The sequence below is a fragment of the Achroia grisella genome, unplaced genomic scaffold, assembly GCF_030625045.1.
Source record: "Achroia grisella isolate CSIRO2021 unplaced genomic scaffold, CSIRO_AGI_Agris_v1 utg474, whole genome shotgun sequence".
Taxonomy (NCBI): Eukaryota; Metazoa; Arthropoda; class Insecta; order Lepidoptera; family Pyralidae; genus Achroia; species Achroia grisella.
Genome location: NW_026712878.1, coordinates 2049125 through 2074986, shown reverse-complemented (window position 1 = coordinate 2074986; position 25862 = coordinate 2049125). Strand labels below are relative to the sequence as shown.

Below are 25862 nucleotides of genomic sequence, written 5' to 3'. Positions count from 1 at the left end.
TGTTTTTTGTAATGTTTTATTTCCTTGATAGAATGTTCTGAATTTCTGTACATTGGATAAGATTAATAAAATATCTCAGGATAATTCACACAGCGCCATGCAATCCCAAGCTAAGCAAAGCTTGTGTTATGGATACTAGACAATTGGTATAAATACATAGACACTTTTTTGTACATATATAATATAAAAAAAATCCAAGACTGGTATAAACAATCATACTCATTAATATAAATGTTTGTATCATGCGAGGAATCGAACCTGCTCGAAGAAAGACGGTGTGCTATACCGCTAGACCGCTGACGCTGTATATTAAAAATATTCATTAGATGAGGATATATAAATAAAAACAATCAGTAGCTGTTAATGTTAATTTATTTTCTATGTGCTGAATAAATAAGTCTTATTACAAACGTCACTTATAAATAAAAATAAATTAAATAAAGTCGACGGGCTCGCGCTTAAAGTAATCAGTCTTTAGAAATACAAGACCAGAAATTGCCTTAACAAAAGAGGTGGAGCAGTAACCACGCAGTGTTTTAAATCGTCTGGACCTGGAGGAAGATTTGAACATTAAATAAATAGATAAAAGTCCAGCAACTTAAAACAGTGCGACTGCGTTAATTTTTGCTAAATGTCAGACCGCCACGCATATACTTATCACAGAAGTGGCGGATCAAGTTAGCGTGGCAATCTGACATTTAGCGAATTTTCTACTAAACGACGCCACTTGATCCACATTACGTCCATATGTCCAATTATGTTTGAGCCGTTGGCATGGCCATGTCAGCCATCACTTGGCCAAACATTTGAGGGCCATACATTTGCGGCATCGTGTACATTGGTATCGTCATCGACGGTGAATGACTTAGTGGCGAGGGTGCTGGTAACCCGAATAGGAATCTGAAGTAGCGCGCGAGGTTCCATAAAACATTGGACGACTCCGGTAACCTGTACACATAACGGTAAAATACACTAATACATTACAAATATCAATTCAAATATGAATAAAAATTTATTTAACTCGATAATATTTACAGAACAATGTTACAGTATTAATTACCATAAGTACCTCGTACTTATAAATTTTTATTTTTCAGCTAAATGAAGTAATTGTAATAATACAAATAATAGATTTATGTAATCATTATAAGTACGGGGTGCAATGTATATGAAAATAATACTAATAGTACAATAACTTGAAAGCAAACCATTGAAATCTATTACAAAAATACATTTGTTTGATCCTAATTTATTGAATCGACTAAAGTGATTAGAGAATAAAGTGCAATGCAATAGAAAACAGTCAGATAAATAAAATGAGGTGATGAATAGCACTCTTATAGAAAAAGCACAAATAATACGAATATTCTAAATACTGTTGATAACAATATTTCCAAATATCTACAAACAAAATACTCAAAAATATTTAAGTCTTGTGTTTCAATGATAATATTAAGCAGTATCGGATAAAATACATAAATAATTTATGCTACCTCTCAATGGAAATTATTGTATTAAAAGAATAGAATTTGTAAACCCTTTTAATATTACTTATTGTAAGATAATATTTAAATAGTATTGTAGTTGTGTAAATTTATCGAGTTAAAACAAGCAAGTCCTGAAATTACCACACATTTTCTTTGATATTTACAATTTTTGAACATATTTGGCTTAATAACCTTATTTTTCCACTTTCGTATAAACACATTTTTTTTACCACCACCAAAATCAGTCTGAATATTTAAATGCTCATAAATGCACTCTTATCTAAATACTAGAAATAAATTCTTGTATCAAACTCTCTTAATAATTTTATATAATAATAATTCATTACGTTTTCTTACTCTCCATAAAAGAAATCATTTAACATGTCAAGACCCCATACGATTATTTTATAAGCTACACTATAATATAAAGGTTTCTTTTTAGTTTCTTCTTTCATAACTGTCTTGGCATAATCATTAGCTTTTTCAACAAAAGAATTTATTGTTTCAGTATCTATTATTAATGAAAGTATATCAAAAAGTCCTCTGGCATGTACAGTATGAATTGTATTTTCATAACTACCATTCCTAAATGATAACTCATAGTCATTACTAATACTTCTTTTTACCCTACTTTTAGATTGTCGACTTTTATTTCGTTTACTAAATTTATTACGTTTATATAAATTTGTATAATTTTTTTTGTTCTCGTTAGGTAGTACCACTATTGGTCTCCATTCACTAGAATCAGTAGACGATTCTTGTACAGTAATGATATCTTTTGGTTTAGCTTGGTCGATTTTATATGGTACAAGTCTACTATTATTTGGTCTGTATATGTGAGGGTCGATATAATATTTTACTCTGGGATAATAGTATGTGTGCGGATAATTGTATTTATACTTCTTTGTTTTCATATAATCGTGAAAATCTTTATTTTGCTTGAGCCTTTCTAAATTGATTTTTAACTCTGCATACTTTTTTGGTCTGGTTCTAACATTCTTTCTATATGTCATTTTTCTTTGGGCTATAAGTCTAGGTTGCGGAACTAGTATTTCTTTGGGCATCTTGGATTCAGCCATTTCAGGCTCGTAACTTTTTGTTGTTTCAACATCGGAATTTAAACCTCTAAACGAAGCTGGCATACCATAAAAAACATTAGCTATTGGATCTACAAAATTCTTAATGCTTTCAATGATAGGTTCGAAGAATTTTAGTAACTTCGACTTACCATCCCATCTTTCTGCTGCTCTTGTTGTATTAACTAGAAGTGTAGGTGCTTGTTGCGATGATTGAGCACTGACATCATTGGCTTGCAACAGCTCATGTGTATGAGGATGCGCGCCCAGAGCAGTAGGATTATACATCTCTGGTGATCCGAATTGTGGGCTCACTCCGCTTACAGAATAAGCGTGGGAGGAGGCACTCGGGAAATCAATCGGATATTGTGAATAAAGATATGGATGGTTTTGTAAACCGACGCTGTAACGCAAACAAATCCGATGTTTAAAATATGATAGCTTTGTCATACGTCGTATAGTCTAGAGTATGAAACTTGAAAGAATTTTGTGAGTTTTTGTATTTTGTCTGATAAGTCACGTTACAGTTATGGTTTTAGCTCTTTTGTCATGTCCTGTTAACATTTGTCATGTCTAAGTAAATTGGTAGCATTTAAGTTCAAGTAAATTTAATACGCAATTCTATATTGTTTAAAATTCAGGCTTCTCTCTATAATTTCAGCTACTTCGAAATATTTTTTTCTCTGCTACTAATTTATTGGATAAAAAATATAAGCTATAACTTAACGTATACCCTCATTAATCCATTTTATATTCAATGTTTATTGTAACTGCAATTAATATTTTTGTAAACTTTATTCTTTTATATATAATTAAACAGAAATAATATTTATTGGTTACTTAAATGTAATTATGTAATTGCCATGGAAAATAAACAGTCCGCCTATTAGTATGTTCTTATAAAGTTGACTTTATTAATTTGATCTTTCTACGTATCCAGAGTTAACATTAGTATATGCTTCTTACAATTATAAAAAATGAGAATACTTTTCTAAATTAGAAAACAAATGACGTAATGTTTTCCAAGTAAATTTTAATTGTCTAGAAATATATAGAAGAAACATTATCACACTCAAGATGCTAAATTTGAGGCTCCCTGATGATGGTTGACGAGAAATCGACGCCCTGGTGCCTATACTCGGGGAATGATCGATTTTACTAAAGATTAACGACATAATATTTCTCGCATGTCGACTAAATGTTAAAAGAAAATATTTTCGATTCTGATCGGCGTCGCTAACACAAGTAATGACTACTTCCTATTTCCGTATAAGTTCCGTATTACAACTAACGTGGTATAGCTTCCTTATAATACTGCATAACACGAAAAATTCTATCCCTCTTAATACATTAAATTTCAGATTTAACGTCTATTGTAGCTGTAGAAAATTATTGCGTCCATGTTTATCACAGTCAGTAAAGTCATCTGCAAATGTCTGTAGTGAAATCGCATTGTTCAAGAAAAATTCCAACTTAAATGCTTGTTAATGCGAAAGTGGTCGATATGCGACGGAATTCGCACGAACGACAACTGATATTTGTAACGGAATTGGACATAAAAAATGTCATGCAACATTTGAAACGATTGGTCAAGTGGAAATTTTCTTCATAGCTCATACGTGTATTTACAACGCGTCGCTTTCTAGAGCACCAGTCAGTCAAAACATGCTGCATTGTACATTTTGCATTAAAATAATGGAGCAATAATAAATAACAAACGAAAGAAAGTATTACCAATGCAAAATAGAAGGAAATTGTACATTACAGTGACAAGATTTATCATAAAGAAGCATTATATTGAGAACAAATTAAATATTTACATTACGATGTGAAATGTTACTAATCAAACAGAATAAATATTACTATATGCAAAGTTTTACATTACTATCACGGTTTTTTAAAATTGTATACACAAAAGGATATTAATTATTATATAAATTGTTTAGGAACACCCGAACAAAAGAGATATACAGACACTGTTACAAATAACCTAATAACAGTGTCTTAATTAAATAAAGATATTACACAATTATCATTTAAAACGGATTGAAATCTACAATTTTGCAATCATATTCAAACCATGTAATAATAACAATTACGACTGGTTTGCAATTGCAACTGTTCGCGTCTGCCGTTCTCAAGTTGTTCATAGAAATTCATAAAATAATCAATTTAAATCCTTTACAATTGAGAATTATTTCTAACATAATTAAGGCCCTTAACATGGGTCTTAATTATGTTAGAGACAATCGTCAACACAATTATTAGTTAATATTATTATTATATTCAAATATCCATATTAGGATTATAATTGTGTAAGTATGTTTATGTTACGGTCTATCTACTAGTTGCATCTTCACGGCTAAACAGATTCTATTGCAAATTTTACATGAAAGTAGATTGACGACATAGGCTATTTTTATCTCAAAAAATAAACATTACGGGGATGAAAGTCGTGGCTTTAAATAGTAATATTAATTCTGTCTTCTAAATGATTAACTTCAAAAGATTCTATAAAAATGATAAGAATAGTAATTATTAATATTAATTAAAAAATACAACTCACCCATTGCCATAAGACTCGTATAGTTTTTTAACAGCCATGCCCACGGTGACGATAAGGGCGAGTTTGCTGGCCACAAAGGCTTTCAAGGTTAAGACGGTGACAATGGCCAAAGCAAAGATAACCGCCCCGGCTGACTTCATACCAAACAACAAAGGTATTACTGCCATGAGTACTTTTTTCTTATGTCTTCCTGTAAGAAAAGAGAGAGAAAAAATATTAATTTGATTTTGAAGAAAACCTGACACTGAAAATTAGTCGTATTTTAATAGTAATAGTGAAAATTATAGTATATGATAATATCACAGTATCATGTCACCGTACTCATAGACTTCGTTATAGACTGGTGGTAACCGTTGACATTATGAAATGATCAGCACTACAGATATCACAAGTAATAAATAATTGAACTACAGACCTCACAAGTAATGAGTAATAAAACACAATAAAAACTGAATTCGATACTTTATTAATATATATAACTATGTAATATTTTTCAAAAGGTCAGATAAAATATACCAAAACAAAATATAATATACACTATATAACAAAATATAAAAAACTAATAAAAATAATGAAATATATATATACTTTTCTAAGTATAATCCAATAGTATGTAAAACTATAGTATATGAAATAATAGCAAAGGCGAGTGTTGCCACGGGTGGCATGATGATGTGATATCCGTAATGATCTTCATGTCTGTAGGCGACGGTTACCATTTACCGTCAGGTGGTGAGCTTGTTTATCATTCTAAATATATAAAAACTCCAAAACGAGAACTAGTTAATATTTACATATTTATTTAAGAGAGCAACACACAAGTTTCTTTCTCGTTCTTCTTGTGACGAGTCTGCATTCCGATTGAGCAGTAGAATAAAAAAACTTGACTATTCCAAAATTGCTTATATTAAGTTTATTTGAATAAAGATTATTTTTATTCTATTCTAAAACATCCAGGATACAACTTGTAAATCAAGTATGGAAAGGTAGAGTTATCAAACGAAACGCATTTGCAGAACGTCTCGCTTTGCTTTATATGTACGTAGAGCTAAACTCCATGGAGCTATGACGGTCTAATAACGATGAATGTGCGTTGTTTAATCGATGAAAGTATTCAATTCTATGGTGCTCTAGTTTTTTCCTCCACCTGTGTTCATTTCCTTATTTGAATTTGGTTTCAGAACAATAATAATTATGTATCTTATAATAATCATTCAGTGATTGTTCACTTTTGATTTGATATAGAGAAAGTAACAATTATGTGTTCAATTGTTTTCTTATTTTTTACGTTTACTGGTTAGCAGTATTAACTTTTACCATGGTAGTCGTTGTACAAATTTATTTGCCTCTATCTCAATTACTTTTGTTACCAAATAGATTGGTTTGTAAGCTGTGTGATGTTTTTAAGGATGAGATATGGACGCATAATACGGACCTAATACACCATCATATATAGCGATAGTTATAGTAGTTTCTAGAATATAGCGTAGTCAGCACTGCAGAAGTCTGATATTTCATCCAGGTGAGTGCTATAAACATCTTTTGAGAACAAAAAAGGCAAGGTATTACAACCGAATGTCGAACACAACATAATAGCAGTCCATTAGAAATTTTGTCGTATTAGGATAACCTGACGACTATCGACTAAATGATTTGAAATTTTCGATCACTAATAAGACCAAGCATAATGGGACATTATGTTCTACAATAATAACCAATGTAAACTTATCGATATCTATACATATAAATAAAATTGGAGTGTCTATTTGTAATATTGATTTAACCGTTTTTTACTACATGCATATGAATATAAATACGATACATACACCAAAATAATATTTTTTACAATTTTTGTTTGTCTGTCTGTTTGTTCCGGCTAATCTCTGAAAGGGCTGGACCGATTTTGATGGGACTTTTTTTGGCAGGTAGCTGATGTAATAAGGAGTAACTTAGACTACTATTAGTTTTAGAAAAATAAAGTTAAATTCCACGCGGATGAAATCACGGGAACAGCTAGTCTCAAATAAATTTTATTTGATTTGACTAAAGGCCTATACACAGCCATAGGTAGCCGTACCACAAGAATACTATTTTACCTTGTAAGTTCGGTACTTTCGGCGCGATCTATAATAATATAATATTAAAGCATTCCTTATTACACGTCTATATTTTTTATTATTTGCCTAACTCGCAATTTATATAGGATAGTGATAAAAATTCAAACGTTTGTAATATTTATTGGGTATAATCCGATGTTTATATGACTACGCGAATCGTGTTATTTATGGCTTAGCTCTCCGTGATACCATTGTTTTCTCAGTTTTCATATCTGGAGTGTTGGAACAGTGATTGAATATTCAATATACGCGCGAAGGTAAAGAAATGAGAGGTATTATTCAAACGTGTAAGTATATCTTTATAAAAAAGCGAATATACCTACTTGACAAGACACATTTATCTGAAAGAAACATTTTGGTACTTCTGAACTGACTCTGAAAATTTTCTTTTGATATATAAAGTTTTCTAGGATAAAATACAATAATAATTAGATATAAAGTTTTTTTTACATTGTAATACAGTGTCATTTAGTCTCAAGCTAAGCACAGCTTGTACTTTAGAAAATTGTAGATAGATAGACAGGTGATAATTTTTATTTGGATCTTAGTACACACATATAGGCTTGATTACAACTAGTATATACTACAGGATATATAGACCAATACAATAGAATATGGGTAAATCTACATGTGTATACCATAGCAATACAGTATGACTAATAGTGGGTACTACTAAGTCATAGACACAAATTACAATAATGCATTTAATGCTAGCTGTTGCCCTTGACTTCATCTGCATACATTCTCATAGCTTAGTGTGAACTACTAAATAAGTAATAGACACGAATAAAAATAATTCATTACATGCTAGCTGTTGACTTCATTCATGCATTTTTCATACATTGTCAACCTCTATTTCACCCCTTCCAGATTTATTTTTGAGACAATTGATGCCTATGTATAGACCTAGAAACGATGGTAGGCTCGTGGTACAATCTATCTTTAAGCCAAATTTTTATTAAGATTCGTTCAGCTATTTAGTAATAAAAAGGTAACAAATAGGTAATTAGATAGACACACTTTCGCATTCATAATATTTGTATAGATACAAATCAGAAAACTACAGTTAAATAAATAATATAATACTCATAAGTATTATATATTTGCATTGGATGGATATCAAACCGGCAACCATTGAAAGTTGAAGCCATATGTCATTGTCATACATAAGACTAAGTATCCTATCACATTTTACAAAAAATTAAGATATTATAAACAACATAATAAATTTTCCATGTCTTCTTTTCATAAAAAGAAGTTATTGCCTTCATCAACATTCAAGAATGAGAAAAAGAAATATGCAAAACAAGTAACTTGAAAATGAACTCATTTATAAGCTAAATATAAATCATAATCAAACAATACTCGCATTTGTCAGGATTTTTTTTGCAACCGGCGAAGTAAAATAAAATAATAGACATAAAATAAAGCCACCAAAAACTAAGATTTATGGTTCTATTTTATTTAACTCTGTTTTTGTTCGGAGTGACAGACTTTTATGGTTGAAACCTATTCGCTGCTTTTGTCGACAATAGACTATATTTTTACTAACTATAAAAATGTGGAGATTTTCAATTAGATTTTATTATGTGCATATGCGTAGGTTGTTATCAAAGAACCGAGTGAGAGATTTGTATGATGTTGTTTGTCACACTTATTTTTATTTGATTTATACTCTTATCTCTATATCTATAAATAATTAAAATAGTAAATATACATGAGCTGATACAAAAGACGGTCTTATACCTAAGCAATTTCTTCTACATTAGCTTTAGGTGGATAGAGAAAGTAAAGATAAAAATAAAACTTCCTGCTGTCTATAATCGATTGCATATTATTTAATAATAAAGTTTTTATGAAGCCAGCGATACATTAGTGTTTAGGTAAAAAATATGTACGTAATATTTTTTACCTAAATTGCATTTGTCAGGATGTTGCATATTCTGGATATAATGGCATTTCACATATTTATATTATATGGCTCTCTCACCATCGGGTACATTGTCTATACAAATATACAAAGTAGTATATCTAATGAAAAGATTAGTATATTTGACACACTTTCATATCTCAAGGGAGTAAATTTTTTTTATACCATGTAGGTGGAAAGCTTACGGCCCATCTGATGGTAAACAGTTACCGTAGCCTGTGGACGCATAAAACACTAGGGGTAGCACCAGCAATGCACGTTACACCCTTAAGATACTATAATGTAGGAGAAAATCGATAAAATCTTGGGAGGTAGTAATTAGTCATCATGAGATGTAACACTTGGGATTAAGGATGACTTAGTTTATTGTTAAATGCGAAAGAAATCGCTGGCTGAAACTAGTATATAATATTGATGAGTTCAAGTTTACTAGGTGGAGAAACAATCGCTCCATTTTCCTGTATCAGTCATTGTCACAAGTGACAGATGGATGGACAATTGTCGAATATATTCTATGCCTCTTGTTTAATATTTATCATCCGTTAATTCTAAAATAGAAATCCGTAACTGCATTTTGAGGACAGATACATAGATTTTGTATAAAGAATAAAATTTAAATTAAAAAAAAAGCAAGACACATTACATAAGAGTATAAGACTAAGACTAGAGTAAGAATAATCAACAATTATTAAAAAAATATTTTGTAATTACAAACATAAGCTTTTTGTACTTTATATTGCTGTTTAGATTAAATCGCTTGATAATGTAACTCTGTTCTGTTTTCAATAAATTTATAAGGTATTTGTTATTGGTTTCACTAATAATGTAATACCAAATAACATGTTACATATGCAGTACATAGCCCTAACCAAAAGCTGAAGAGTAAAACTTACACGCATCGAGAAATGAACGAGGCCGCAATGTCACAACTTCAATATAGTAGTTGGACAGTTTTAATTAGAACACTGTTAATTTAATATTAAATCCTAAAACGCTGACTATGTTCTTGTGCCAACTGTGGTTTGCGTTACGACTTCTAGGATTCTAGCATCGAACGGTGTTACTAGCTTTTTAATTATAATTATAATTAGTTATTTATTATGTAGTAGTTCAGAAATAAATTAAATTTATTGATTGTTTAAATGATAATAATGGATTGTAATAATAATTTTAAATATAATAATGTAATATAAATATTATCGTAGGATTTTATATGCCGGAAACGGCAGGGCATGTTGGAAACTATTATAATCTTAAGACCATTATGTACACATTTTCCAGTAAATTGAATTTAATAAACCAAGTGAATTTTAACTTAAATTCAATTGAATTTAAGTTAAAATTCACTTGGTTTTTTATGCCCGCTGGATGCGATTAAAGTAATATGCATATATAATTTATAAGTTATTGATTAATTAAATAAATAAATAAAAGGTAGTAAACATGTCAAGTGGTAGTAACTTACATAATAATTTTTTATATCCTATTTTTACAGAGAACTCTTTCCACTATAATAAATATTTCTTGGAAAGAAATATCCTTGCAATATATGTACATTTCCATCATTTCAAATATTAGAATAACGTAGACGTGAGCTCGGTATATACAAGGAAAATCACTCTGTATTGTTAATAGTTATATAATGCGACCGCAATACATCCTGTATTCATGCAAATAGAAATCAGTGTGTCGAATTTTTATGAGATTCTCGAATTTCTTTACACAATTTCTTTTCATAAATTCGACATTGTAGTAAAAAATACTATATTTAAAACTTTGTAGAACACAAAGTAAGGCCATATTCAAAAGGAAACTATGATTATATTCTTAAGCAACAAAATGAGTGTTAACTGCTTGTTGTTGTCATATATATACAATATATATTAGTAATATCTATGTATATATACATAACATTAATTGGTCTCTAAAATATATGTTTATTTATATATATGTATGTATTGTATCTATTATAGAAAGTTAAAATTTTCGTACGTATATATTATAATTGTTATGTATAAACAAATTGGTATTGATACATTTATCTAAGTTAGGTAAATACCAAAAGTATGCCTTTTCCCATTACTGAATTCAACTGCTGTCTGTTTTTACCCAATGATTAGCTGGTGGAGAAAGCCATATGGCATTAAACTCTTCAATTATATAGGGGGAAAGGGGATTATTAGTAATGTGGACTCATGACCCCATTTTTTTGTTTTAGTGTTGATAATGGAATGTTGCACCCGCCTGCGGTACCGGTTTACGCTGGCGGGGCACCAGTGGAGGATTATAAGATGAGCATGAGGTCAGGTCAGTTAGCCCATTGTGCAAATTCACCAGGAATTTAACACGATGGTTTCCAGGGGGAACCGCGTGGAGGTCGACCTGACTTGGTACATTGCTAGCAATGGGGTTATCAATCCACATTACTAACAGTCCCCTTCCCCCCTCATGACCCCATTTCTAGCAATGTACTATGTCTGGTTGACATCCGCCCCTTGGAAACCATCGTGATAAATTCGTGGTGAATTTGTCACGATGGGCTAATTGCCCTGACCTCATGCTCATCTTATCACCTTCCACTGGCGCCCGCCAGCGTTAGCGCATGAGGGTGTACCATTCCATTATCATCCATAACATTTGTACATATATTTTAAGCAGTGCACGAGTGAATAAATAAATATTTAATGTTTTATTACAGATTATATCGCTTGTTAACAACTATTTGTCCAGCAGCTATAATTGAAAAACAATTAGCAATCCGACATGAAAGATATCAATGTCTTCTAGACAAATTAAGCTCTTAATTGGATTAGCAACCTTGACATTTAGACGTTAAGGTTACATCTTGAGTTACAAGTATTATTATCCAAGAAGAGAGTAGTTTAATTAATAAAATGTGATCACTTACTGATACCCAATTTGGTTCCTTTGTCATCTATTTCCTCTTCAACCTTGCTTGACGATTTCTTCGGATTCTGATCCGAAACATCTGTAATAAATAGAAAAACATATTAAACATTAAATTAATATTTTTTTTTAATTTCGTACAAAATCACGTTATTATAACACTGTTTAAACTAAAAGTTAAAATATTCGAAACTACTTTTTAGGGAAAGTTGTTAACACTACTAACCATTGGCAAAAAAAGTTTTTTACATGTGACAAATCGTTAATAGATGGTATTTCCGACTAGAAGGACCGCTAGGTGGAGGTGGCAAATTTTACTCACTTAAAAGCACACGCCGTAATTCCGCGTCGCTACATTCCTTCGGTTAGCATTCTACCGCGGAAATTTTAACTCACTATACTATTAATAACCGCATAAGTTTTTATATATTACTGCTCATATCTATCCATACATATATCTCTGTATGGGATACAGATATTCACGGCCTCAGTGGTCTAGTGGTTTAGTACGCCGCCCTACTTCCTGTGGTCGCAAGCTCTATTCCTTACATAATACAAACATTTGTATTCACGAGTATGCTCGTTTGTATTAGACTGTGTGTTTTCTATGTATGTATACTATGATTGTATTTATACAAAAGTACTTGTGTGTTTAATTACCTATTTTTTAGTAAATACTTACATATTCAGTATATTTTTTCTAGTATCTACTCATAACACAAGCTTGGAACTATTATGGTGCTGTGTAAATTGTCCAGGGTCATTATTATTTTTATTATTGTTATAGGTACTATATAATATAGTACCTACTAACGAAATTGCGAGATTAAACAGCAAACAGTTTTTTCTGTGTGTTGATAGATCAGACGGGACGTCTTTATATTTTTTATACCAATACGAGTGGTAAACAAGCTGACGGGCCGCTTGATGGATGAACATAATGGACGGTACAAATATACTGTGCCACTTAAAGTACCCCTCATATATCGCCACTCCTGGAGACTATGCCTACATCTTATCCATTTTATTATCATCCGGATGATGACACAAATAAAACAAGAAAGGTCTATTTTTAGCGGACTTTCAAGCGGACTTCATTAGACTCTATAATATTTTTTTGCATGTATGTTAGGTGATATTTTCATATTGCAAGAATTGTTTGTCGTAAATGTCCAGGTTCTGCTTACTATTTTTTTATTGATTCACTCTGCTTGTGAGAAGAGTCCAGGTTGTTGCTACAAGTTTTGTTAGATTGATCTAAGTATGCCTCCATTATCGTTCTAATTCCAGTATTCAAGCTAGATATGAGTAAACTTTAATTTGAATTATTACAACTATAAGCAATCTTTTTTCGGACTACTCTAATGCTGTTGGCCGCAGCTGGCCTTTACAGATTCACCGAACGATAGGGGACGAGTGCACATGGCACTCCAAACCCGCGGTAGGACTTATAGAGAGGCTGAAGGCCAACTCCCGTCTGACAGATACGACTTTAGTCTGAACGCACCGCTAAGGGTTCGAACCTCGGCTCAGACCGTCGTAAATTCCATCCCCCTTTGAAATGGACGGGAGATCGATCGGACGGGGTGTGTATGTGCAATCTCTTTTAAAACTTTAATTTCTTGCCAGGAGTCACCTGAAACTACATTCTAAACTGATTATAGTAATAATATGAGGAGATCTAAAGGAATAAAGATATTTTGATTTTATTTCCAAGATTATTTTTGCAAATAATAAAATCTGTTGACTGTATTCAAGCTAGATTTAGCTTGATATTTACATTATTTAATTTACATTATTATATCTATGTACAATCTCTTTCAAGAATGTAATATTCTATTTTATTATCAGAAGTCACTCAAGCTACACTTTACACGGATGATAGTAATGCAGACTCAAATGAGTAAAATTTGATTTCCAATATTATTTTTGTAAATAGATTTGAAGTATTTCATAAAAATAACCGACATTCATTAGTAGAATACTAACATGGTACAAGAATAGCTACACAATGGAGGAATATAATAAACACATAATTAAGATACTGCTATTTTTAGTATTATAGATAGATAAAAAATACTTCATATTAAACATCAGATACAATATATATAAAATGAATATTGTTTGCTTCGCAATCTAAACTGTGCGTTTATATAAAGGTTTTTGTAGAGATATGTATATTTCTATTGAACGGGAATTGAACGATCCAAACACTTAATTGAAACTCGTTACCTTAAACTCTAAATCAAAGGAGAAGACCATTAGAGAACAATATCGAAGTCCTTCAAATTAAACTAAGAGTAAAGTTACTTTTGATGAAACGAGGTTCGAATACATATTAAAATTAAACCCAACGCCATTTTGATTTCATTTGAATTACAGATTCGAACTTGTAATATTGTAAGTTGAAAGCAATGATTCCAGTTCTTAATGTCAAATCCTTTGGCCCTATTATTTAATAACTGTAATCCAGAAGTAAATTAGATTAGTTACAAAAAGATTAAATATCTATAGTACTGGGATTACATGGACGAAATATTAATAGAATAGATATATTTTTGACATTTTTAAATACTTCTGAATTCTTAAAAAAATCTACATTTATTTTTCAATATTCATTGCCAATAACCATACTATTATTATAATAATAAATGTGTCTAAACCTATCAGCTTTTTATCTTTTCATGACTAAACGGCTATACATACTGTAATGATAGGCGTAAGGATGATGAATGGATGATGAATTTGACGTGCAAAATATATGGAGTTTCTATCATGATGCGAGATAAAAAGCCAATGTCAGTCACATTGGCTTTTGACCTGCCATCGTTTATATAAGTGTTAACAGTTAGTACTTATATTAATATTATACATATACGACAGTGTACATATATGTATGTTAGATACATTTTCAGCACTAAACTACTCGGCGGATCTTACTGTAAGAGTTACATATTGTTAGTGTTATTATGGAACATTATCTTATCTGTAGTATCACGGGAACGTCGAAACCATAGGAAATAATATATAACTACTGTGTCCAATCATACATACTAAAGCTTTTCTGTTTAATCAACCGTTCAATCGGACCATTTCCACTACAGCGTACAAACTTGGAAAGCAAAATCAACAAATTTGGTTCATTTCCGAATATCCTGTTACCGGTCATTAGACTCCCTAAAGTATGTCGCAACGTAATGTTGGCTGGCTCATTTGCCATACTCATGAATACATAAGTGCTACTTGTGTGGAATGATCGTGAATGATGACGATGGTATTTGCGTCATTTAGCATTAATACTGTGGTACACACAGTTTTGCACAGCCTGATAAATGTGTAAAGTATCGATTTTATTTTTAAAAAAGGAATAGTTTAGTTTCTTTCTAATTTTCTCGAGTTAAAGCTTAAAAGAAAAAAAGGTTTACTAGTTTGGCTAGCGGCGATATATAATAATAAACTAAGTACGTATTTTTAGACACGTATTTTAATTTTATAAATAAATATGTTAAAATATATATTAAAACATATGTCAAAGTGCAAAAGAAAATATAAAAGAATTCCCCAACAAGAATCATAAAACTAGACTACGTATAAAACTTACTTAATCTAAAGTACTAAAAGTACTTCCAATTTAATTTATTTGAATATCTTTCAATCTATTTTATTTTTGCCCTCGAAGTAACTTCCAGCAATTTTATAAAGTTTCAAAAGATCAGAGCTTTGAATAATCTTTCACTGTTAGTTAAATATTCATATTTAATTAATTAGTCAAAGTATAGTTAAAATAGATAGCTCTATTCTGATGTCAAGTACTGAATATTGATATGTCTATTTTAGAAAGGATTAATTGTGAAGTAGAACAATTATTAGTAATGTTATAATCATTACAAAATTGACACAGCGCAAGTGAAAACTAGCACATAATTAAGCTATAAATTGTTAGTTAAACTTTAACAACATGTTACTGTATTACTCCCATATATAACACTATTAAGTAAAGCGTCTATTCACTATACGATTTAACAGATTACTATTGAAGTAGACTTTTTTAGATAAAGTCGTCTGACTTAACCCACCTAAAAACATAGAAGTAAGTAGAGATAGCTTGATAAAATAATATTTAGCATACAACTATCGCCAACATATTGGCTTCCACTACAAAAAAGAACCAACTGTTTGATGTAGAATAGATCTATTATTCGTTTATTTAAATTGTTTACTTACGACGTTCTTTAATTGGAAAATGCGCGATAATTACATGAAAACGATATCAATTAAAAATTTAATTACACAATAATATTGCTTGTGTTGATGTACGTAATAAAATGAAATGAAAAATTATATGAAATGTTCCGTACAAAAATCATGACACGTTATTTTCTCACCAAGTAACGTGCCCATGATCCTACTGCTATTGAATAAATTCAAATATCATATAAAAATATTGCATATTATTACGTACCCAATAAATTAACAAATTCTTTACAAAAATCATGATTTATGTTATAAGTAACTTAAGTGTGATCCGTCTGCTATTGAATAAATTTAAATTAAATTATTTTTATAGATGCAAATAAAACCATACTCTTATTAAACTCCTACTCGTAGTTTAGGGTAACAGTGTACAATTGTGAAGTACCAGTGTTGCAGGAGACGATTGAGATGAAGTGTGTTAAGTTGCCTGCCGTGGCTGCTCTATGAACTAACAACTATAGTATCCAAGTTATTCGCATGGAGATCGACGTGATGTCCTACCATACTATCAATAGAGTAATTAATCCCCATTACTAATAGTCCTCTCGTACCACTAAACTGAGGTGGATTGAACGGTTGGAATCAAAGTTCGTGTGTGTCAGGTTTAAAATCGTGTCGTGTGTAAATGCTTTTAGTTTGTAATTCCTGAAGATCTTGCATAAGCAGCTTAAATTATAATAGACATACATGAAACCATTATTTTCCCAATCTCTTGGGAAATATGGCATTACAAATGTTATATTAATTTATAACTTACATACAAATACTCTTGAGTAATCTGACAGTATTGTTTCTATTTCGGATATGGCTTTTGAATTTTCTATTTGATAAAATATATTTATAGAAAACGAACTACTAGGTAGGTAAGGTAAGGTAGTACCCTGACTTACAACTAAAAGGTACATTTATTCTAACTGACTGAGAAAAATCTAAATGTATGGTGTACTAGCTCTCTGACGAAAGACAGATAATTGACTTTTTTTTTGTGTTGGAGTGATTCGAACTCACCCTAATAGTAAATAAACCACTAAGCTACAAAGCTCTCATAATTCTCTACTATTACAATTATCCATATATCTCAATTTATGTGATCTTTACGCTTTCCTAATGCGTTGTATATCTGAATTATCGAAGCATGCATTTTCTTATCGCATTGAGTAAGTACATCGATATGATTTTCAAGACGAATACTACAACATAAGAGCCAGGCCTTTATTCGATTCTCGATCGGGCTTATCGGACTTACCTAAATTGGCTTGTATCGAAATTGTCTAAGTAATACGGGTTGGACTAACATACATATATTCAGTATCTAGTTTCTTAATAGAAAAAGGTAATCTCAGTTTGAGACTAAAATAAATAAGCGAATTGTCCTGGTTATATATGTATAATACTTATAGCAGGAGGGAAGAAGTTTTTAGTTAGATGACATACGTGCAAAAATAATAGTCCATGGAGACCTACATAAGTATACAATGTAAAAAACTGGCTATTAAAAAAAAACTGTTGACCATCTTGCCAGTCAATAAAATTTGTATACTGAACTGAACTTTAGGGAAAATATGTTAATAATTTTAAAAAAATGTACGTTCATAAGTGGCTAACATATCTTACATGAAGAAGTGATTTGTTGATTTGATTATATATATAGATATATTGAAGCCTATAAGCACCTTGATAATATATCAATTCTGAGTCTTTTAAGAGTTTTTGAGAATTTTAAGAGTCGGTATATAGTAGTTGAACCGGAGGTTAGCCCAAAAATCCATAACTTTTGCTCTCTGTAATATTAGCATTGATCAAGAAAATGGTATTAGTATTAATGAAATAAAAGGACATGACAGTTCAATAACCATACAACATTTATTACACGTATGACATCTTTATGAATATTATTATTTTATATATTCATGCATTTTACCAATATCAGAATATTGGCAGGCAGAGTCATATAAATGGAAGTCTACGAGCGTCGGCTGCCGAGTCCTTCTGGCGCTTAATTTCTCAAGCCATTTATAAAATACCAGACTTAACTTATATACACGAAGGAATAATGCCTTTGATATTAAGCACCTTCATAGTATTGAGTTTCGTATTCAGTATATAATAAAAAAAACTGTCTGTTTATCTGTTTGTATGTTTCATAATGCAGCAGCTAAAGTTAAGGAAAAGCTACGATTTTTCACTGAATATGTTGTTAAATACCAAGTAGTTTTGGCTAAAGAAAATTGAGATTAATGTTCCTCATAGGTGAAATAAATAATATTAGGGCTATTTTAAAGAAGTCACCTATCATTTTATAAAAATTGAATAGATGTTATTTTTATTGTTGTCAATTGATTATGTTCTAATTGTAATGTGAACCTACTTGTTAATTTTTTTTTTATTATATAATCTACCAATATCATAATATTATAAATATTCTTCATTGCACTTAAATACATTTGTAAGTATATTTATTACAACTAATGTTAATAAAGGAGGACTTATCTCTAAAAGAGATCTCTTCCAGTCAACCCAATAGAGCGTGGCATAGGAAGTGTTGAGTAGGGTAAAATGTGCAAATAATATTTTTTATAAAAATGTCATAAATAATTAAAACTAAACATAAAACATAAATATTTAGTTATAGATTGTAGCTGTGTAATAATTCCGTTATTAGAAAAAAGACTAGACAACAAGAAACACATAAAAATTCTATTTTGTTCAGTAAAAATGTGGTGGGTTGGATACCCTAGCATTACACATGTTACCCATGCTTACATAATTTATATTATAAAACGATTTGCATTTCCTGCCGGGAGACAGATGCTGGATACGTGGTATGAATGACAAAAATGCTATTTGCAGGGCAGTATAAATGTTTGGCACTTTTTTGGACATATAGGCGACAGTTGACACTTACCATAAGGGAGCCGTTAGATTGTTTGCTATTCTAATTATTTGAAAAAGTACATTCCAAAACACTTTTTTGGCTACAGTAATTTTACATAAATAGTGCCGTGAATTTCATAGTCGTATTTCAAGAATTTTATTGTTATATCTTTGTGAATTTAATTGTTATTCACTAGGGTTACTGCTATTTACGAATATGCTATAATAAATTTAGCTTTATTTTTGTACCTATTTTTCTGTAAGTTGGGATATTGTACTGATTATAAAAAAAATATAAGAGTAAATGGAAATACAGTAAATTGACTCAATGCTATTTTTATATAACTTTAATTGTTGCATGATATTTTATTGACGACCTCGGTGGTCTAGCTGTCTAGCATACCGCTTTACGTCCGATGGTCGCGAGTTCGATTCCTCGCAAGGCACAAACATTTGTATTCATTAGTATGATTGTTTGTATCGGTCTGGGTGTTTTCTATGTATATTATGTATGAATTTACGAAAAAAAAATCTATGTATTTGTATCAGTTATGTAGTACCCATAGCACAAGCTTTAGCTAGTTTAACTTGGGTCTAGATGAGCTGTGTGAATTGTCCTGATTATTATTATTATTATTAGTTTATTTAGAACTAGACAATTATGCATATAAGAATATAAGTATATAACAGAAGATCTACTTTAGGAGAGCAATTTAGCAGATATATTGTTATTGTAAAAAATATAATAAAAGAATTATTCAATCATCATTATTAATACAGTTTAAAACTGTATCTTACGATACTAAAGTATAAAAGCATTGTATTAAAATATCTCATTATTTAAGATAATATCTCAATGAAATGAAAAATAAATATAATTCACACTAATGTTCTAAATGCGAAAATTGTACCGCATGTCTGTTTGTTACCTTTTTAGAAGTAAATTAAAGATTTTTAACGAGACGTACAGATCGAGCCATCTTTTATATAAAAGAGGATACGAAGCCCCGTATAACAGTAAAACTACATAAAACGTATAACATCATCAAACATATTTGTAAAAGAAATAGTATGAAAACATTGTTGTGTCTACAATGTGAACGATATTGTAATAAATTTTGTATTGTCCAATAAATGACGGTCTTCAACATAGAACAAATATTATGGACCCATTGGTCTGTAAACATTGGTCTATAAATATGATAACTCATTTTACATTTAAACATAACTGAAATATATATAAAATTTATTTTGGTTTACGTGTATAGGCTTTGAGGAAATTCAGAACAATCAGATCATGGGTATACATTATTCAAACACCTTTTTACAAGATTAGGGTTTTGTCTAGCCGGAAAATGTCCCAATTATATTAAGTAAAATATATTGTATATTCTAGAAAATAAGAAATATAAATAATATTACTAAAGAAAATTATCATCAACTTAACAAAGATTTTTTTTTATGGTAACGTATTTTTTTTTGTAATGCTTATATTAACAAATATTCAATTAGGGATCGAAGATTTATACAGAGCTTCTCACGAGTGTATTACACCTCATACCTCTTTTTTTCACTATACCAAGCATATATTATAACTATATATACATATAAATCCTCCTCTTGAAATTCTGTTGTTGAAAATTGCACTAAAATCTATTTCGTAATTTTAAAAGTAGTAATCCCTCAGAATACCGGAGCTAATCTTTTATATCATGTAACTATATAAGAAAATTAAGAGATAAATATATAGAATACATATATATAATTCAAGTTTGTTGATCAGATGATGCGTAGATCGCGACTTATGGCTTAGTAGCGGAGTTATGTTGCTTGAAGAGATTGTATGTTTATAAACAGATATTGGTGGAACTTGATTTGCTTGATATAACTGTGTACCAATCCAGTGAAGTTTCTTTATCTGCCCTCTTATTTGTTGAAAAATATGCTTTCTTTATTTTGGTAATAGATAGCGTAGTGTCGGCTATTTCTTTATTTGTTTCTTTAACTTCTCGCCAGGGGGAAAGGAAATTGTTAGTACGGTACGGATGATACCATTACTAGTAATGTACCATGGTCATTGACCTCCATGGGATATCATCGTGATAAATTTCTGGTGAATTTGCCATGATTGTCTAACTGACTGGACCTCATTGTCATCTTATTATCCTCGACTAGTGCCGACGGATAATTTACATCTATTGAAAAACAAAAACTTTTCGCCAGGTTCCTTACGTCATAGATAGAAACCATAGAGTGTTATTGTCTGTCCCTGTATACATAACTGTAGAGCTTGTTTCATTTTCATAACTCGCCTCTTCCGGTGCCTTTAATCCTCATTAATGTGAATTGCTGCTGAAATGCTGAATTCAGCACAATCAGATTACGGTCATACATTATTCAACCGGTTTTCTACAACATTAGTATCGCTATGCGTTGAGTTCTCACACGCAATAACCGCAAGTAGTCCAGAAAAATTAGATATTGTGACGGTTAACGCTTTAATAATATAGTATACGTATTTATTAATTACTTATAGATGTTTAAACCTTACTGCGTGTATTAAAGGAACCATAAATTTTGAACCCTTTAGAAAGTTTAAACCGTGAAATAAACTTTTAAAAGGGTTCAAAAAGTATGGTGGATTTTAATTCTAAACGTATTTATTTTCCATTGTTTTATTTTATACGTATTAAAAATTGTACCAAATGTAAAAACTTATTTTCAATGTATATGTTTTGATGTTTGTTATTAAATCATACTAGTTACAGGGACATATTACAATATTCATACTTACAAAGAAACCCCAAACAACTTGGTATTATTTTAAATTAAAATTATCACATAGTAATAGAAAAGGGAATTTATTTGCAAACATAATACTAGAATGCATAATAGAATGTTCTAGAACGTTAATTTCTCGGAACGAAAGCCGGAACACGATCGCACGGCATGTTGCGATAATTATCGACGGTAATGCCAATGCCACGGAAATTATTACCTGTTACGCACCCGTAAATATATTGGGTCTGTTAAGCGATGACGTATGCTAGATTTTTTTTATTGATAATAATGGAATGGCACCTCCGCTTGCGCAAGCGGTTTACGCTGACGGGGCAACAGTGGATGATAAGACGAGCATCAGGTCAAAATTTTAGCGTATTTTAGTAGGGAGAGTTTATTATAAATACTGTATAATTGTATAATTTACCATACCAATTAATAAAAATATCTTTTTTTTTTAATTTATGATGGTCTTGGCACATCGTCGGAATAAACTCTTACAAACTACCAGTACAAACATTTGTATTTACGAGTATGATTATTTGTATTGATCTGAATATTTTTTATGTACGCTGAATGTTTTTTTAATATTGGCCAGATTCAAACTCACGACCTCTCGGAGATTATCAGGTTGGAAAAGGTATTTTCATATGAAAACAATAAAACATTTCTTCTGCAAAATACTCTGAAATTTAATATACCTACATAAGTATTTTATGGTTATCATTACAAGCTTTTCCTCTCAGGTCTTGATTATAATGAAAAGCTATACTGGAGTTTCTAAGAAATGTCTTTTGTTCTTAATAACTTGGGCACGTTTTTATTTAAAAGCTTTCAACATCGTAATCCGTAATTTTGATATTATTTAGAATTGAATCTCCATTGCTACGAAAATTTCAATTAGAAGCAAGGTAATATCTATGTACAAAGAAGTATATTTTGATAACAGTATAAAAATATTCAACAAATATGGCACTGTATAAATCTGTTAGATATATAGCTTTACTTTATTAGGTAACTTATACCTTTGATATAAATAGGATGATTTGCGATTTTCTCAAATTCTTCCAGAATCCGGATACAAGTTTACGTGAAGTACAGTTGTTAAAATAAAGTTAAATCAAAATAAATTATTCATATAGATTGTTTTTCCTCTTATGCTCAACAAATACTTATTATTCCCTCCATTTTCTATAGGGGGATTGGGGCTATTGACCGATGCTAAGACCTGTAGCACTGCAACCTATATAGATCTATTGTGATCACCCTTATTCACAGTTCCCAACCTAGACCCATGAGGGACAAGAACTGAAGGATATTCTTAAGAGCGACGGTTTTTATCTCCTCAGGATATAGTATATACTTTCTAAAGAAGATATTTCGTGTATGCATTAGAGGGCTTTAACCACATAGGATGTGCAATGGCGTTTCCTCTTCTGCTTGCCAAAATCTGCAAATTAATGTTACGCTAAAGCCTAATTTCGCCATGTGCTTATTCAGCTAGCAATGTCCAGTGAGGGACCTAGTCAAGATGCAAATATTGTTTTGCTCAATAATAGTGGTTTATTGAAGGATTGATTTCTTCCATACTTCAGTTAAAAAATTGGAATTATTTTTCTCATGAACACTTTTGATGGAAAAAAGTATAAAAAGTATGCTAATTATTCTGCCATTAAAGCACTTTGGAAATAGTTTTCAGTGCTTCTTAAGTTAATTAAACGTAACTCAATTAATTTCTTTCCTCGAGCATGCTATTGACGTTCTAGTAATGTGAAACGGGAAATAGCTCAGCGTAGAACTAATTTAAAATGAATAAGTAACCACTAATTAGACTTTATATTAAAAAAGGCTATTAAAGATTTAACCGAGAGCGATACTATATTAATTTGTAACTTAATTATGGCAACATGTTCTATTTGTAAGTTTAATTACTATAACTTTGAATAGTAATTCTAGTTATATCTATACAGACATACGAATTTCTAATTATTTCATAATTGTAATCTATCTAGGATCAATTTAAAATGTCATCATTTCAAATTACATTATATTCAATTCAAAAATAGGCCAATATTAGAACAGAAGAGATCCCAACTGTACTGCTATTCGATTGTTTTTTAGTCTTACTACTTTTTCTAGTCTTGCATACTCGCTGTTGCTTTGAGATATACTCAAAATATGAAAGGACTATACTGACCTTTAGCAGATCTGCTTTCGAAGACTTCTAAATCCAAAACATCACTCCTGTCTTGAGGTTTCGCCACCCTAAACGTTAAATCAGCCCAATCAAAACTGAATGCGTGATTACTTAGGAATTTCGACAGCGGGCTTTCGTTCGATCTCCCCTGCCTCCTACCTAAAGGCTCGATCGTAAATGAATCGAAGAGCTTCACCGATTTCTGTTCTCTCAGGTTTCGGAACATTTCCTTCGTCATATTATCAATACACGTAGCATTATCACTACAGCTTAATTCAACCACAGCTGCCGCATGTCCTAGCATCAAAGCGATCAACAGATATAGAGCAGTCATTTTGAACACTTCAATGTCTTTATCACAAACACTATTGCACACGTCGTCACCGATCCATTTGTGGGTCACTGCTCTATTATCAACACCACCCTCATCGGTGGTTAGTTCGTCAATGAGGATTTCCACTGACTGTTCATGATTTTTATCCGTGGTCACGCTGCGATGCTCCTGCCGGACCGCGTGTGCATTTTTTTACAACGCCATCGTATGTGTACATATTCAATTTTATTTGCACTACACCACTTTTCTTTACAGTTGGAATATTTGCAATCAATAACTTATCGTGCCACCCTCATTTAAAGTAGAATATAGAGTATTGATCACGAAATGTTACGCTAAAGAAAAAACACCTCGCAATACGCACTGTATGCAATCATTAATAGGTTTGGAGAAAGATATTTTACTTTCAAATGTAGCGTCGGCAACATTATCTTATGGTAATTAATTTTTTAGCATTTTCTAAGAAAACATCGAAACATAATTTTAATTAATTAGAAGTGAGAATAAAAAATATATATACGACTTCAAAACAAAGTGTAAAACGAATAGCTTCTTAGTATATATAAGAAATTTAAATGTTATCAATAATAATTTAATGTTTTCTGAGATCTAGGTATAGTATCTGATATTTATGTGCGGACCAAAATTTATTTTAACTAATAAATGAAAATAACAATATGTAAAATATAGAAATAGACATGGTTGGTTAAAAAAATAAATCATGAAAACGTATATTCCGAGATCGCCATATCTCATAGATTCTATATCTTGAGGTGAATCCTCAAGCTATAGAATCTATGAGATATGGCTATGTATATATGTACATAGTTTGTAACAAAATATGCGTGTCGAATATACTATAGGATCTAATATAAAATACCCGAACAAATAAGATGTTTCTTATAATAAAGATAATTCGGACTCCAGTCTCCATGCCAGCTCCAAGAATTTAACTTGAACATGTTACCTTGTAAGTAATGCAAATTAGATACATATATATAATGATAATTTCGCGAAACTCCTAAACAAATTTTACCTGCCCTATACGGAATTTGTTGTAAAGTATTAATTATAATGGTTTGAATAATTGTCTCATCAATCAAGTAATTGCATGACATTCTAAAGTGATATAAATAAGAAAATATATTTGTGCTATATAACACATAACAATACCATAATATATTTAAATTTGAAACTCATTTAAAACGCAGAAAAAGTTTTACCAAAGAAAATTTTGGTTGAATTTTTAAATCTAACTTTCACAATCAATGTGAACATCTTTTTTTCTGATAAGTAATGGCAACTTTTCAAAATTGAATATTCGTTATTGAAATTCACA

The 25862-nt window shown here is 30.8% G+C and overlaps 1 protein-coding gene across 1 annotated transcript; it reads right to left on the bottom strand.

The window, feature by feature from the left end:
- Positions 1 to 354: 354 nt before the first annotated feature.
- On the bottom strand, positions 355 to 24618 carry LOC131845510 (uncharacterized). Its single transcript, XM_059194579.1, has 5 exons — positions 24190 to 24618; positions 12085 to 12165; positions 5130 to 5319; positions 2716 to 2966; positions 355 to 948 (listed from the first exon to the last, which is right to left on the bottom strand). The coding sequence occupies exons 1-5, from the start codon at positions 24521 to 24523 to the stop codon at positions 866 to 868; spliced, it is 939 nt and encodes a 312-aa protein (XP_059050562.1). The 5' UTR covers positions 24524 to 24618; the 3' UTR covers positions 355 to 865.
- Positions 24619 to 25862: the final 1244 nt, after the last annotated feature.

Excerpts from the sequence above, each read along its gene's own strand:
- LOC131845510 (XM_059194579.1), bottom strand. The coding sequence starts at position 24,523 with ATGACTGCTCTATATCTGTTGATCGCTTTGATGCTAGGACATGCGGCA. Across the intron at positions 12,166-24,189 it reads CGAAAGCAGATCTGCTAAAG|ATGTTTCGGATCAGAATCCG; the intron begins GTCAGTATAGTC and ends TATTTATTACAG. Across the intron at positions 5,320-12,084 it reads AGGAACCAAATTGGGTATCA|GAAGACATAAGAAAAAAGTA; the intron begins GTAAGTGATCAC and ends CTTTTCTTACAG.